This window comes from Telopea speciosissima, chromosome 6 (genome assembly GCF_018873765.1).
Source record: "Telopea speciosissima isolate NSW1024214 ecotype Mountain lineage chromosome 6, Tspe_v1, whole genome shotgun sequence".
Classification (NCBI taxonomy): domain Eukaryota; kingdom Viridiplantae; phylum Streptophyta; class Magnoliopsida; order Proteales; family Proteaceae; genus Telopea; species Telopea speciosissima.
This window is the reverse complement of record NC_057921.1, coordinates 42,753,327-42,768,739: the sequence shown is the minus strand read 5'-3', so window position 1 is coordinate 42,768,739 and position 15,413 is coordinate 42,753,327. Positions and strand designations below refer to the sequence as shown.

General features: G+C 39.8%; 3 protein-coding genes across 3 annotated transcripts; 2 read left to right on the top strand and 1 right to left on the bottom strand.

Moving 5' to 3' along the window:
• Window positions 1-5,033: 5,033 nt before the first annotated feature.
• Window positions 5,034-7,997, top strand: LOC122664137 (cation/H(+) antiporter 19-like). The gene is made up of 3 exons (XM_043859839.1): window positions 5,034-5,274; window positions 5,375-6,376; window positions 6,671-7,997. The coding sequence occupies exons 1-3, from the start codon at window positions 5,065-5,067 to the stop codon at window positions 7,880-7,882; spliced, it is 2,424 nt and encodes an 807-aa protein (XP_043715774.1). The 5' UTR covers window positions 5,034-5,064; the 3' UTR covers window positions 7,883-7,997.
• Window positions 7,998-8,998: 1,001 nt separating this feature from the next.
• Window positions 8,999-13,810, top strand: LOC122664141 (protein ABA DEFICIENT 4, chloroplastic-like). Its single transcript, XM_043859842.1, has 7 exons — window positions 8,999-9,039; window positions 10,126-10,354; window positions 12,485-12,585; window positions 12,716-12,844; window positions 13,167-13,255; window positions 13,406-13,585; window positions 13,690-13,810. The coding sequence occupies exons 1-6, from the start codon at window positions 9,037-9,039 to the stop codon at window positions 13,554-13,556; spliced, it is 702 nt and encodes a 233-aa protein (XP_043715777.1). The 5' UTR covers window positions 8,999-9,036; the 3' UTR covers window positions 13,557-13,585; window positions 13,690-13,810.
• On the bottom strand, window positions 13,528-15,409 carry LOC122664138 (UDP-N-acetylenolpyruvoylglucosamine reductase-like). Its single transcript, XM_043859840.1, has 5 exons — window positions 15,031-15,409; window positions 14,675-14,948; window positions 14,287-14,486; window positions 13,690-14,001; window positions 13,528-13,585 (listed from the first exon to the last, which is right to left on the bottom strand). Coding segments are annotated over exons 1-5 (1,143 nt in total). The 5' UTR covers window positions 15,387-15,409; the 3' UTR covers window positions 13,528-13,584.
• Between the last annotated feature and the right edge of the window lie 4 nt (window positions 15,410-15,413).

Genomic DNA, 15,413 nt, shown 5'->3' with positions numbered 1-15,413 from the left:
AGAAGTATGGAAGGCCCTAGGATCAGGTGGGGTTTATTGGTTAACCAAGTTATTCAACAAGATTATGATTACAAGGAAAATGTCAGATGATTAGAAGAGAAGTATTGTAGTTCCGATCTACAAAAATAAGGGTGATGTTCAGAGCTGCAATAACTATAGAAGCATAAAACTAATGAGTCAAACTTTGGGAGAAGGTTATTGAAACCCGTCTGAGAAGAGAGACTCATATCTCCAAGAATCAATTTGGTTTTATACCAGGTAGATCCATGACTAAAGCTATTTACCTACTGAGGAGGCTCATGGAAAAATGTAGAGCAAGCAAGAAGAACCTCCATATGGTCTTTATTGACCTGGATAAAGCCTATGACAGAGTCCCTATAAATTTAATCTTGCATGTTCTTATGAAGTGATGGGTGTCAAGTAAATATACAGATATAATTAAAGATAAGTATGAGAATATGAAGACCAGTGTGAGATCTATGGGATGACAGAGCAAGGAATTCCCAATTACAGTTAGATTACATCAAGGATCAGCCTTAAACCCTTAACTGTTTGCGCTTATCATTGATGAATTAACCAAGAACATTCAAGATGAGGTACCATGGTGTATGCTATTCGTCGATGATATTGTTTTGGTGGATGAGACAAAAGTAGGGATTAAAGCTAAGTTAGAGATGTGGAGATCAACCTTGGAAGCAAGTGGCTTTAAAATTAGTATATCAATGATGGAGTATATGATATGTAACTTTAGCCACACTATGATGGATGATGACATGGTGAAAATTGAGGAGAAAGAGTTACCACCAAGTGACTATTTCAGATATCTGGGGTCTATCATACACAAAGAAGGTGATATAGATGATGATGTTTCACAAAGAATTAAAGTGGAATGGATGAAGTGGAGAAGGGCGACCGGAATACTGTATGAACGGCACATTCTTTTAAAGTTTAAAGGAAAGTTTTACAGGACTGTGGTCTGATCTGCTATGATGTATGTAGCAGAATGTTTGGCAGTTAAGAAATGTCATATATTGAAGCTATGTGTTGCAGAGATGAGGATGTTAAGATGGATGTGCAACAAAACTAGGAAGGATATAGTGAGGAATGAAAGTATTAGAGTCGATGTGGGAGTTGCCCCAATCCGTGACAAGCTCAGAGAATGTCGTCTGAGGTGGTTTGGCCATATGCAACGGAGGCTTGGGGATGCCCCAGTAAGGAGAAGTGACCTGATTATGATTGAGGGAGCTAAAAGAACTAGGGCAGGCCTAAAATAACCATAGGTGAGGTTGTGAAGAATGGACATGCAGAGTCTGGGTTTTGTGCCAAGTATGACCTCAGATAGAGTCTATCGGAGGGCAAGGATATATCCACGTTGTTGACACCTAATTTTCCTGATTTCCTAGGCTTGCCTCTTTCCTCTTACTGTAATTTTTCATTTTTCCATTTATCACTTTTCTTATCTCATTTCTTCATTTTTTTTTTCATTCTTCTTACTTTACTTACACTTTGACTTTTGTTTTCCCTACTTTGTTGTTGTTGTAGTACAACCAAGCTCACTACCACTCTATTGGTTGCGCGTTTGCCCTAAAGAGGTAACGTTTCAGGAACCTTTCTCTCCTTCTGTCTTGCCCTTTCCCATCGCCACCGATTGAGTACTGCTGGCTTAAGATGGGTTAAATGTTAAGTGACGACTGAAGCGGCTGCCTCATCTCTCTCACGCCTGAGCTCATGCTGCCTCATCTGGTTTTCTCCTGGTTTCTCGCACGAAACCTCTTCTCTGTCGATTTTTCTCCGTCGTTTGTGCGCATTATTTCTCTGTCGTTTGTGCGTGTAATACTTCTCCTCTCCTTCTCTGCTCCGTCCACCATGATCCTTGGAACCGCCGGTAGCGATGCCAACGATGACGATCCCACTCCCCCTTTTCACGGATCATCACCGCCCCGCCTTCCGCCCTGCTTTACCATCTCTGAAGCTCCCCGTTCTACCTTATCCAGCCTCGGTTCTGTGGCTGGTTGTGGTTTTTAGCCACCGTACCGAGGGGCTTCCAAACAAGGGAGGTTTTTTCCTTCTCTTTGTTTGTATTTTTGCAGGTGTTGGCGTCCCGGGTGCTCCTGGCACTATGATTATCGTAAGCTCCAATGCTCCAACCGCCGTTCAACCTTCTCCTTACCTTTCCTGACGTGGACGAAGCTCCACTCGCCGATCCAGCAGATCCTTGTATTTCTGTTCGAAAGTACGGCGTGGCAGTGTTTTTGGTGGCCCTTTTGCAGTCGATCGAAGCTCCACTCGTCGATCCGGCAAGTCTGTTTGAATGTAGGCTGTGGTAGTGTATCGGCATGCGTGGATAGTTTGGCGTTAGTCTGCTCGGCACATATGGGCCCCCTCTTTTGGCACGTATGTGCATGCACTTACTTTTAACTGTATCTTCAGCTTTTTCTTTAGGGAAGTGGTTGTACTAGGTTAATTTCCACTCCTTGGTTTTGGATACCATATGTCAATACCTTATGTTTATCATGTTTTTTATATGTCTTATGTATTTTGTTTCCCTTTGTTTGACTTTGGGCGTGCATGAATGAATAACCTTCTTTAATATCCAAAAAAAAAAAAAAAATTATTGTTGTAATATAAGACGATAACCCATTCAAAGATCAAAGGATACTTTTGCTTATATGAGTTAAGGTGTTTCAAGGCATATGCTGGCACCAAAAGCCAAAAGCACTTACTGGGCTTGAAACATGCACCGGAGAAACAAACATATATTTTTATTATTTTTTTTTCCTTGTAAAATTTTCCATTTGTCTGTGGGTCTCTTCAATGTTTTTTTTTCTGTCTTTTTTTGATAGAAATCTCTTCAATGTTCAATCCCATCTGACAAAGAAACAAACAGAATTTTAAATAAGCAGATCAACAGACTGAAAAAAAGGGACGCTGTTCTTTGTGCCGCAGCGTACCTGGGCGCAACCTGCGCTGCGGCACAAAGAACATTCTTCCTAAAAAAAGTTGAAGGAGAGAGATTGAAGAAATTTATCAGGTAATAACTTCAACAGAAAATAGAGAAGCAGAAACTGCATCACCATCGATAAGCGGCGGTTTAACTGATTGAAACTGTTCAGAGACAACCCAGAACAAAAATATGCTTCCGTGCCTCTGCTTGCTATATTTCTGCGTCTCTCTTTGTGTGTGTGTGTGTGTGAGAGAGAGAGAGAGAGAGAGAGAGAGAGAGAGGAGAAATATGTGGAGCGCAATTTGTTGAATTCTGTTTGTGGTATTTGGTGTCCAATTTTTGGCGGAGACCTAAAAAAAACCAATCAGTATTGGGTGGTTAAATATAATTGATGAACAGAATTTTGACTTAAAAAAAGTTAAAAATACCAACTTTCTGCAGGTAAAAATGACCCTCTTGCTGCAAGTAAAAAGAACCAACTTTCCATTCATTCCAATCCTTACTGGGATTCCCGGGCGTTTTCCCACCGGAGACCATAAGGGTAAACTCTTCCTCACCCTCCATTTATTTCCTGAGTTTTTCATCTTTACTTGTTGTTTTTGTTGACCAACTCTTGGTTTAAGTTTAACAGTGCAATTACCCACAAACACTTCTTCTATTTCCTCTCTGAATTTCTAATGCATTCATGTTTTTGAACAAATTTAAGGGTCTTTTCCTGCATTGTACTTAGTTGTTCTAATTAGCTTCATTTATGTATGCTTGAAATCTTCTGGGCAATGAAGTCCACCAACATTAGGGTAACAACAGCTTCTCTCCATTGGGTTTATCATGGCAGAGAACATGTGGTAGAACTAATAAAAATAGACACGAATTAATGATGTCTTTCAATCAATAATATTCAAAATAAGTTGAATGAGCTTTAACAAAACCTGTTGCTTCGATGAACTGAGCATGCTTGAACAATGGTAAGTAGATTTGGTTGCTCCAGACTCCTTTGAATATACCATAATTAAATGCCTTCAACTGATGAACTGGATGGAGCTCCTAATGAGCATGGTTTGAGGGATTGGAATCGTAGCGAGTGAATCGCCCGATTCGAATTGTAATCGATGACACCTGATCTCGATTCGAGCCGTTTTTCGCTACCCTCTTTTGAATTGCCTGGTTTCATGATTGATCTCCATTTTTTGACATTGTTTCCTTCTTTTAGTCAGTAAAATAGTAGAAAATCAATGGAAAAAAAACTTATCTCTTCTGGTAGTAAGATCCCCAAGTTTATTGAATAAAAAACACCAAAAAATCACAGATTTTGGGAAATCTCTACTTCTTTTCAATTTCAATTTCAATTTCTAGGGTTTCAGCCGATTGCAGTCGATTCCAATCCCATCGGAATCGGAATTGATGGAAACCGATTCCATCCCCAATTCCGTTCTCTTAAACCGTGCTTGTGATTCAAGAAATTATATTACTTAGAAGAGAAATGGTTATCTGACTTCCTATGTCAAAGCCAACTTAAGAAATCCTTCATGAATTTAAGAGGCTTGTATGTGAAGGAATCTAGATTGAATTTATTTGCCCCTCATGGGAGAACATTCTCATGTGTAGTTGATCATGGAATGAAGTCTGATTCTGGTTGGGCATTTGGTGTCATGAACTGCTTAAACTTCCAGTTCTCAAATCTGTTTCAGGTTGCAGAGAAAGGAGGCAAGTGTTGTTAATAGTATGGAAAGACTGGGAAACTCAAAGGTTTGACTGCTAGTGTTTTATAGACCATTCAATGACTGGGAAATGAAATCTATGGTTAGGCTTCTAGCACGTCTAAATGAGGTGGTGGTGGAATCTGGACAAGACAGAGAGGGTGTAGTGTAAATATGTGGAGGGAAGTTTCTCTATTAAGTTCTTTAAAGTTATTCAGCCAAGGGTGGTATCCCTGATTTTACTTTGATATATCTTCAAGATGCTGAACCTGTTCTCCATCTTTAATGTGTTGCATAGAGAGGAATGTTTGCTCCTCTTTTTTCAATAGCTGAATTCCATGACTTGTTGGGTTAGGATTTGAAGTGGAATTTGTGTTTTGTCAATAGGATTTGATTGGTTTAGGCTAAAAATTGGAAGGAAAGATGGCGGCAAACATGACAAACCTAAATTTAACGATGCTGTGCCCAAAACCGATGAAGGCAACATCGAATGGGGCATTTCAACATGAAAACCCACTGGATTATGCACTTCCTTTGGCAATTCTGCAGATTTGTTTGGTTGTGGTTTTCACCAGATTGCTTTCCTTGCTTCTGAGGCCTCTTAGGCAACCCAGAGTCATTGCTGAGATCATTGTGAGTTTATCTTTCTCAACTCAACTTGGAATTGATTTTTAGAATTATAATGAGAATAACATGCATTAATGGTGGATGGAACTATTGCAACTTGTATCAGGGTGGGATACTGTTAGGACCATCTGCCTTTGGACGCAACAAGAAATATCTTCACACAGTGTTCCCTCCTCGGAGCATGACGGTGTTAGACACCCTTGCTAACATTGGCCTCCTCTACTTCTTGTTCCTTGTGGGTCTAGAGCTTGACATGCGTTCCATCCGTAAAACTGGGAAGAAAGCCTTGGCCATTGCTCTCGCTGGCATAACCATCCCCTTTGTACTGGGCATTGGGACTTCAGCTATACTCGAAAACACTATCTCCAAAGACGCAGCCCATGCTCCATTCCTTGTTTTCATGGGTGTAGCTCTTTCAATCACTGCTTTCCCTGTCCTTGCTCGTATTCTTGCAGAATTGAAACTCCTAACAACAGATGCAGGACGCATAGCTATGTCAGCCGCTGCTGTCAACGATGTGGCTGCCTGGATACTCCTTGCACTAGCCATCTCTTTAAGTGGCACTAAAACCTCTCCAATTATCTCTTTGTGGGTCTTACTCTGTGGTGTTGCATTTGTTGGCTTTGCTATTGTGGTCTTACGACCGGCACTGGCACTAATGGCTCGACGCTCCCCTGAAGGAGAACCAGTGAAGGAGATGTACATTTGTGTGGCCTTAACGTTAGTGCTAGCAGCAGGTTTTGTTACCGACACCATTGGCATTCATGCACTATTCGGAGCTTTTATTGTTGGTATTATAGTCCCAAAAGATGGACCATTTGCAGGGATATTGATAGAGAAGATTGAGGACTTGGTTTCAGGGATCTTCCTTCCACTTTACTTTGTGTCAAGTGGTCTCAAGACAGACGTAGCCACCATAAGAGGAGCACAATCTTGGGGCTTACTATGTCTTGTTATATTCACAGCATGTGTTGGGAAGATTGGTGGCACACTCATCGTATCTCTACTCTGCAAGGTGCCTTCTCGGGAGGCACTTGCACTAGGGTTCCTCATGAACACGAAGGGGTTGGTGGAGCTTATTGTCCTCAACATTGGCAAAGATCGGAAGGTGAGGTAGGAAATTAAAATGATTCAAAATCTATATATTCAAGGTGATATGGTTGTTGGGACTTGGGTAGAACTCATCCTCAAAAGCCCATTAAGGAGAGGGTGCCCAAGTACATGTAAGTCTCCACATCGGGCTACTCACATCCGTTGTGGGATTATTACTTCTGCCTTCCGCATGGAACCCCAACATTACTATCAATTAAGCTATTATCAGATTGGAAGTGATCATAGTACTTGGCTTGATTCATTTTAAATCTCTAACCACAGCACTAATAGAAAGTTTGGTGTGGCACAGGTGTTGAATGATCAAACCTTTGCTATAATGGTTCTAATGGCACTCTTCACCACCTTCATCACCACTCCTATTGTGATGGCTGTGTACAAGCCTGCTAGGATGTCGGCGAAATCATACAAGCATCGAACCATCAAGCGTGTAGATCCTGACACTGAACTTCGCATCTTAGCCGCCTTCCATAGTACCCGAAACATTCCCAGCATGATCAACCTTCTTGAATCCTCTAGAGGCACAAATAAACGTCGTGGCGTCTCTGTCTATGCCATGCATCTCATGGAGCTTTCAGAGAGATCATCTGCAATATCTATGGTCCACAAGGCTCGCAAGAATGGGCTTCCATTTTGGAACAACCAGAGGGATGATAACGATCAAATGGTTATTGCCTTCGAGGCTTATCAACAGCTTAGCAGTGTCTCTATTCGTCCTATGACTGCCATCTCTAATTTCGATACCATTCATGAAGATATCTGTACCAGTGCAGAGCATAAACATGTCGCCATCATCCTCCTCCCCTTCCACAAGCATCAACGCATAGATGGTGCAATGGAGTCACTTGGCCACAGCATCCACAATGTAAACCAACTTGTACTCACCCATGCTCCCTGTTCAGTAGGAATCCTTGTTGACCGTGGCCTTGGTGGTACTTCCCAAGTCTCAGCCAGTGATGTGTCCTTCTCAATTGTGGTGCCTTTCTTTGGTGGCCATGATGATAGGGAAGCACTTGCATATGCACTTCGGATGTCTGAACATCCAGGGATCAAGGTTTCTGTGTTGAGATTCATGGCCCATGCAGGGAAGTCCTTAAAAGAGGTGGCTAGTACTGGTGCTACTACCAAAATTGGTCTTGGAACAGAGGATGTGAATGATAGGAGTGTGGATGAGGAGTTCTTAGCACTAAGTAGACAGAGCCACAACTCTGTATTATTTGAGGAGAAAGTTGTGGGAGGTAAGGCAGATATTGTAGCAGAATTGAAGGCAATGAACAAGTGCAATCTGGTTGTTGTGGGACGAACACCGCCGATTGTATCTTTGGTTGATAAAACTGATTGTCCAGAAATGGGGCCAGTTGGAGCATTGTTAGCATCATCAGAGTTTTCGACAACAGCATCGGTGTTAGTAATTCAACAATATAATTCCAAAGGATCCCATCATCCAATGGTGGAGGATAGTGAAACATCAGATTCAAATGAAATGGCTGAATTATCTGTTTGATTAACAAATGATCCAAGTTGATTCCTAGACCAATTGGGAAATTGGGGTGATCAGTCAATAATTTATTTTCTTTGTTTGTTTGCCTTCAAATTCCATTTTGTGTTTTTAGCCATCACCATGATGTTTGTTTGTTGTTGTTGTTGTTGTTGTTGTTGCTCTATTATTATGCTCAACTTAGTTTTAATGTACTCTGGGAAACCATGTAGGAGATTGGATATGAATGGATTTTTGGACTTAAAGCAGATATATATATTAGTCTGGCACCCTCTACTCCCCAAATAACTTCTTGTTTGTGATATATATATATATATATATATATATATATATATATCACATCAATCATATCAACCCATCCAATCCGGATCGGTCGATTCCTAACCATCTTTTTTGTATTTTAAGTTAGATCAGACTGATTTTTTAAACGATTCCCGATTCCAAGGCTACTCCGATTTTCATCCCGATATTGTTTAGAATCAGTTGGGTCGAACCAATTCAGACCAATATTGAACGATTCCATCCCCAATATGTGATCAAGGTTCATAATCTTGTTCTAGATACTGATCCGATACATCTGTATGGACAAGGGTAAAATGATAATAAAAATAATTTTTTATAAAAATCAAGGATAAATACGTCTTATTTGTCCAATCAGATCTGATACCCCCATTTGATCCCGATACCGAGATTACAAACTTTGACAGTGATGGTCACATCAGCAAAAAGGTTATGTCCACCAGTGTACGTTATAATTACTAGAATACCCTTGCACCAACCGAGCTATTTAAAAAATAAATAACGGCAAACCTGTTCTAGCCACGTGGTTCCATTCCCCCATGGAAAGGCACCTTTTCTGCAAGTGGGGGAGGGGAAGAACGAATGTGGACTTGTCGGTTTGGACTTCCCATCAGTGCAGTGCTAGTGAGGATTCCTCAGTGCGCTGACCGACGACCCTTTTCACTGTTCTCCACTGAGTTGCGTCGTACGTGTCTGTACGCTGTTTCTCTAAGAAGGAATTCCATTTCCTTCTCTATATCTTTCCTTTTTTTGGTATATCTTTAGCGAATGAAGAAGTTATTGTTGTTGTTTAACAACTTAGTTCTACGCTCAAGGAGATGGTCTTCTCGGCATGTTCTTGCGATTCTCAAACTTCGCTCATGGTATGGATGGACTTTGTTCTGTTCGTTAAAACTTCTTCACTTGGGTTTTGTTGCATTCTTCCTGGGTCGCGTTTTTGGCACTTACCCACAGATGTTTTTGATAAAATCTTGGATTGGCCTTAACTGGGTATTTGGTAGATTCTGTTGTTTCCGTGTTTTCTTCTCATTTTGGTGGAAATCCTGCCTGTTTGTAGTGGGTGTTTGACATAATATTGGTTTTCATTGTCTGAAGTTATGCAGTAATTTCTCTGCACTTCTCCAAATTTGTTGTTCGGTTACCTAGGCTTCTGGATGCTCTTCTCTCCGCTTTCTCACTCAGGATTGTTTTCTTTCACAGTTCCATTGTGATTTCAAAGTTTATTGAGATCAGTGATTTCAATATTCGGCTTTTAGTGGTTGGGCATCACTCAGTTTTTATTGATTTCATTTTAGTGTTATATGGGTTTCGGCATGTATTTCAAACTTCATCTGGTACATTATACCAACCTTCTATATTTGATGTTTCTTCTCAGTTTGCTACAGTGAATTTTTGTTTTTTTTTTGGTGGATGGTGATATTTGATATCTTCATGCTTCAACAATTCTTGGTGGAGTAATTTCCATGTATTTCAGATATTCTTTTGCTTGTTTGGTTTGATTTTGGCTTTCACTTGGATTTTGAATGTTGATCTGTAATGAGACTCTGGTTGATGCTTTAAAGCAGTCATTCTATCTGGAGATGTTAAACATCAATGGGATTGTCAGATGGGTTAAACATGATGCAGAGTATCTTTATCCTATTTTTTTGTACTGCCACTGTGTAGTTATAAATTTTTGTGGAGATGGAAAACTCTACTATCAAAACCTTTTTTTATTTTTTATTTTTTTGGGATTATTTTTACCTACTTTCTTTGCTTGTATTGTATCGTAATCTTCTTTGATTTCTTACATTTTGCTTTTCTTTTGTTCCTCTACATTCTTTTCTATATAATTTCATTGATTGAATTTAAATTGGATTGTGTCACAGTGGTGCTTCTATAGAAAGTTGTTACTTCTTTTTTATTCTATTGGTACAATTTTCTTACTGCCATGTGTTACTCTATTATAGATTAACCGATTGGGGCATTTTAAGCAACATTGGCATACTCTCAAGAGAGAACAAAGATCTGTCTCTTCTCTCAGAGGTATAAGCACCAAATTTGTTGGCCAACAAGTTGCAATTATTGGCATTAAGGAAAACACTGATTGGAGTTTTGTGAGGGGAACAAGAGTTGTATTCAGTCCAAAAGTTGCAGGGCATCTGCTTCAAAGAAGAAGCTATAAAGTATCTGCTTCATGTAATCTTCTTTTGTCCCTCACACTGCTTATTTCACCATTATATTATGTTGCACTGCAAGATAGAATTTTTTTTTTATTTTTTGGCTTTACAAAGTCTCATGTCCTAAATAAACACAGGAGATTCTGATATCATGAAGTAGTGCTGCTGCTTAGTGGTGTTTATAATTTAAATTTGTTTTCAGTGATCAAGACATGCTAAAATTTTAAAGTTTTGCAAAGAGCATGTGGTACTGGAGCTCTTGGAAATTGACTGTAGGTCTCAACCCTTCTCATCCATTCAATATGAATGAAATTAAAAGAAAGTTTTCTAATTTAGGTTTTCTGGAGGTAATCATTATCTACACATGGCATAAGTTTATATTTAAAGCACATTATTTCTGATTTCAAAGTGTCTCTGGATCCCTGACTATATAAGTCAATCATGAATCTCTTTTGTTAGTGTGAAGTTTTCTCCTACAGTAAAGTAGTATAATATGTGGCACAAACTGACCGATTTTTCTAGCTTATGATTTGATTTCCCTAAAGCTATCTAGAAGATGCACATTATCATGGTTGTAAATTGTTTATTTGTAGGACAGCAAACACTCTGTGTCATTAGGAATTCAAATATTTCAATTTAGAATTAAAAGCTGTATATTTAACTATAGAATGGTTCTAACTTCTAAGACAATTCTTATCTGTTTTGAACTCGAGGTGTGCTTCCACTCTTTTGTAATCTTGTTAAGCATATCATCAAGCATACCTTCAATATTGGCTAATTTATTGACAGACTGATCGGGTTTTCCAGAGCTAGGATTCTTAACGGTGAATGCATGTCTGCATGAGCCATATCTTGATTGCTGGGTGCTACTTCTTAAGACAGTAACAAACCAGTGAGGCTGCTGTGATTTGCTACATTCAGAAAAATTGCTACTGGTTATGGTTCTGCTGTTAATTTTTAAGACAAAATCAATAGAAACCAAAAGGATCTCACTGTCAGCCAGCATGGCCAGTTAGAAAGAAACCCAAATCTGGAGAAAAACCTCTGCTAAAAGAACTCAACTATTCAAAAATGAACAACAAATAACCAAAGCAAGACCTGTTACCATCGGGCATTCACATTATTGATTGCCCACATTCATTCCAATCCCTAGTGAAATATTAAAATTCAACTTGGAATTTCTGAACTCTTGACTGCAGCTCATGGAAATCGTGAACATTCTAAACCCTGACCAGCACACTGATTTCATGTTTACCCCAATTAACACTTCTGGGCACAGGCATTATTTGAAATAAGTTGCAAAGATTCAAACCAATGACATTGGACTGGCCTATTGCTGGGTTGCACAATCTTACTTCAAGTTGCCATGGATTGTCAAACTCATGGTTCTGTCTAGTATTCTTTCTGCACATAAGTATATCCTCTCCACTGTTTCTGCCTGATATTCTTTGTAACTGAAAAAGATCGCTTCTTTATTCCAGATAGATGCACATGTTCCTTGAAATATTTTTTTTTTTCTTGGAAATTTTGTTGCCTTTGTAGCCCTGCACTCTCCCCCTCTGTCTGCAACTGTGGTACGTTGAAACTTGAAAATTTTATTCTGTCAAACTTGCTGAGAATCTATGTCCAAGAGTTCCAAAGAAGATAGTTCAACAAATTGGAGTTTAGGTCTCTGATCCATTGTATGTTTCAAAAGTTGATTACTGCAATTGCCACTTTCTGATTCAATTGTTAAAGACTGAAAGTTGTCAGAGCCTAACTTGGTTGTTCAAAAACTTTTCTTCAAGACTTTTTTATGGGATTTTATTTTTCAATTTCTTATTATTGGCTTGTTTTAGCCTGTCTTCAGTGCAGGGTTCAGAAAAGCCTCATGGTAGAGGTGTTTAATTTCCCCCATGTTTCCTCTAGTTGCCTTAGGTACAGGTAGCATAGAGTGCTCTCAATCTCTTTCAGATCCTTGACCTTTAGAATGGTTAAGAAGTGAGAACATGTCTTCAAGCAGATACTCTTGAATGATCAGTTGATGGGAGAATTTGTATCCAATTTGACGCTCATGTTACAGTGACGGCTTCTGGCTGAAGCATTTAATTTTTATTTGGAAATTTTTTTGAGTCTTATTTTCTTCTGGTAACACAGTTTTCTCTTGTAGGGTTTACAAGTTCTCAAATTGCCAGCGGTGTTTTCACCCTGGGAACAGCTGCTGTTCTTCCATTCTATACCCTCATGGTTCTGGCACCTAAAGCCAAGCTGGTGAGTGTTGGGTGAATGAATTGATGTTTAACATCAATACCATTTTCTATGGAACAAGAAATGTAAAAAAGAAAAAATCTTGCATGCTTTTTTGCTGAGCTAAGTGACGACTGCTTTCCCGTAAATGTAGACCAAGAGAACCATGGAGAGCACTATACCATATGGTGCGCTTGGACTTATGTATGCCTATCTTCTATACCTCTCCTGGACACCAGATACCATGCGATTAATGTTTGCAAGTAAATATTGGCTGCCAGAGGTGTGTATCCATCTTCAATCGTTTTGCGAATCCTGTTTATTAATTTTAGGGTAAAGGATGGGCACGCTGGCTCTGTGCCCAGCCTGAGTCTGTCTTTCTCCCACCTCTCCATTGGGCGCAGCTGCTAGCTCCAGGAAAGCCAGCGGCATGCCCAACCCTCTCCCTTAATTTTATTAGAAGATTAAATCAATTAAAAATGTTCACTGAGAAAAGAAACAATCAGACAGATGGCAATTCTCTCCACTGATTCTCTCTCAAAATCTATCATTTATCTTTTCTTTCCTAGTATATACTAGTTTAACAAATTCTAAGCCATGTGCAGCTCCCTAGTATAGGGAAGATGTTCTCCAGTGAGATGACCTTGGCTTCTGCATGGATTCATCTGTTGGCTGTTGATCTCTTTGCTGCAAGGTTCTCTCTCTCTCTCTCTCTCTCTCTCTCTCTCTCACACACACACACACACACACAGGTTTCTGTAAAGGTTTTGAGTAAGACAAATACATCTGATTACTGATTTCACATGGCAGTTTGATTTCTGACAGTTCTTCGTTCTTGATCCAGGCAGGTGTACCAAGATGGACTGGAAAATGAGATAGAGACTCGACATTCAGTTTCGTTATGCCTACTCTTTTGTCCAATTGGAATTGTTACTCATATGATCACAAAGTCACTGACCAAAGGAATGGAGAATACCGAGCAAAGCCTTGAATAACCATACATTTATGCAATTCTGAAATACATCTTGAACAATCAATAGCTACTTTATCTGAGAATGCAATCAATATTTTTCGTTAAATTGTATTCTCTTTTTAGAGGAGGTTCCTTCCTCTTTTTTGATATTTGTCTAAATTGCCATTGAAGTACTAGAAAACTTATGATAAGGCTTAACATACTGTATTTCTTCTTCAAGTTGTATGCCAAATGTTGTATTGACCCGTGCTTTAACGAAATCAATGAGTTCAAGCATCTCTTGGGAAGTAGCACTCCCAGAATTGATGAAGAAATTTGCATGGACATCGGAAACCTTTGCACCTCCCATACTGTAGCCTTTCAGCCCAGCTCTCTCAATCAGTTCTCCTGCTGAAATTCCCAAACCTGAAGGATTTTGGAACACTGATCCAGCACTCCTTTCCACCAATGGCTGAGATAATTTCCTCCTGTGTGATACCGACAAACTATCAATGCCACTAAGTAGGGGGTGTAGGAACTTGAAACCTAATCACGATGCAATAAAGCAAACACAACAGAAAGAAAAATAATCACACAAACACAGCATAGATTTATGTGGTTCGTCAAGATTGCCTATGTCCGCGGTGTGATGAGAACTGCTTCACTAACAATGACTAATAGGGTTAGTGCCACTCGTCCTCACGCCTCCTCTTGTTCAGAGAATTCTAGCGAAACAGATGGGGAGCAAGCCATATTAATATTCAATGCTTCACCTTCGCAAGTATGCTTGTTGCCGTTCCCTCGCAGCCGCGGAAGGTTTCAGCTGGAATGTTACAGCCACAATTGCTGCCATGTTTTCCATCTCTTGGAAGGATGATCTGCGATAACCGAAGCTAAGATCATTTCTGTGCAATGTTTGATGTCTCCCATCAATGGTAACAATCTCAACAGTGTAAATGGTGTCAGCAGTCTCCTGAAAATGTATAAAGTGATAAACAGTCAACAGACTCCTATGCCTTTGCTCATTTCTTAACCAACAATTTCATTGTCCAGAAAGCTCTTTTGTTACAAAAACTAGAATTACAGAAGCAGAGTAACCTATAATTTCAAGGTTCAGAAAGCTCTTGCTGTTACAAAAATGAGAACTTCAGCAGCAATCACCTGTCCATTGGCACCTGCATTCATGTAAACAGCACCACCAACAGTCCCAGGAATGCCTCCAGCAAATTCAAGGCCTCCAAAGCCTTCATTGCAACAGTGGACACCTAACCTATTGAATGGGAAACCACTCCCAGCTCTGTAAATCCCAGGTTCAATCCTCTCCAGGTAGTCAATCCGGTTCAGAATAACACAACCATCGAAACCCGAATCGTCGAAGAGACAATTAGAGCCTTTACCAACGATAATAAACCGAATAGAATGATCACAACAGTATCTGCAATAGAATTTGTAATTGAAGGACTAGCAGAGAATTCAATTACATAAAAAATTATGAAGAAAGCAAAACTAATGGGTACCTGATAGCAGAGACCAGTTGGGTTGGGTTGAAGACTTGGACGAAATAGTTGCAGGGGCCTCCGATACCCAAAGTACTCAGCTCACTAAGAAGCTTCTTACCTCGGACAAAATCCAGACTGTTTGAATTCGAACACAGTTTTGGTTCATCAACTTCTTCTTCTCTCTCATTTCGCCTTTGTTTGCTAATAATGCAATTAACATTTCGGATTAGATTGACATGGCTGAGAGAGGGAACCGATATGGAGCTCCTTTGGTTGTTCTGGATGACGTGAAAGACTCTCTGGTTTAGTTTGGGTAACGGAACGAGAAAGCTGAGAGAAGATGGAGAAGATAGTGTATCCGGTTTTGTAAGCATTTTCTTTATGCACTTCTCGGGCGCTCT

Coding starts and splice junctions, on each gene's coding strand:
- LOC122664137 (XM_043859839.1), top strand. CDS start 5,065: ATGGCGGCAAACATGACAAACCTAAATTTAACGATGCTGTGCCCAAAA. Junction 5,275..5,374: donor GAGTCATTGCTGAGATCATT/GTGAGTTTATCT, acceptor AACTTGTATCAG/GGTGGGATACTGTTAGGACC. Junction 6,377..6,670: donor ACATTGGCAAAGATCGGAAG/GTGAGGTAGGAA, acceptor GGTGTGGCACAG/GTGTTGAATGATCAAACCTT.
- LOC122664141 (XM_043859842.1), top strand. Junction 10,355..12,484: donor CTATAAAGTATCTGCTTCAT/GTAATCTTCTTT, acceptor TTTCTCTTGTAG/GGTTTACAAGTTCTCAAATT. Junction 13,256..13,405: donor GTTGATCTCTTTGCTGCAAG/GTTCTCTCTCTC, acceptor TTCTTGATCCAG/GCAGGTGTACCAAGATGGAC.
- LOC122664138 (XM_043859840.1), bottom strand. CDS start 15,386: ATGCTTACAAAACCGGATACACTATCTTCTCCATCTTCTCTCAGCTTT. Junction 14,949..15,030: donor CAACTGGTCTCTGCTATCAG/GTACCCATTAGT, acceptor ATTCTATTGCAG/ATACTGTTGTGATCATTCTA. Junction 14,002..14,286: donor CAACAAGCATACTTGCGAAG/GTGAAGCATTGA, acceptor GGTATCACACAG/GAGGAAATTATCTCAGCCAT.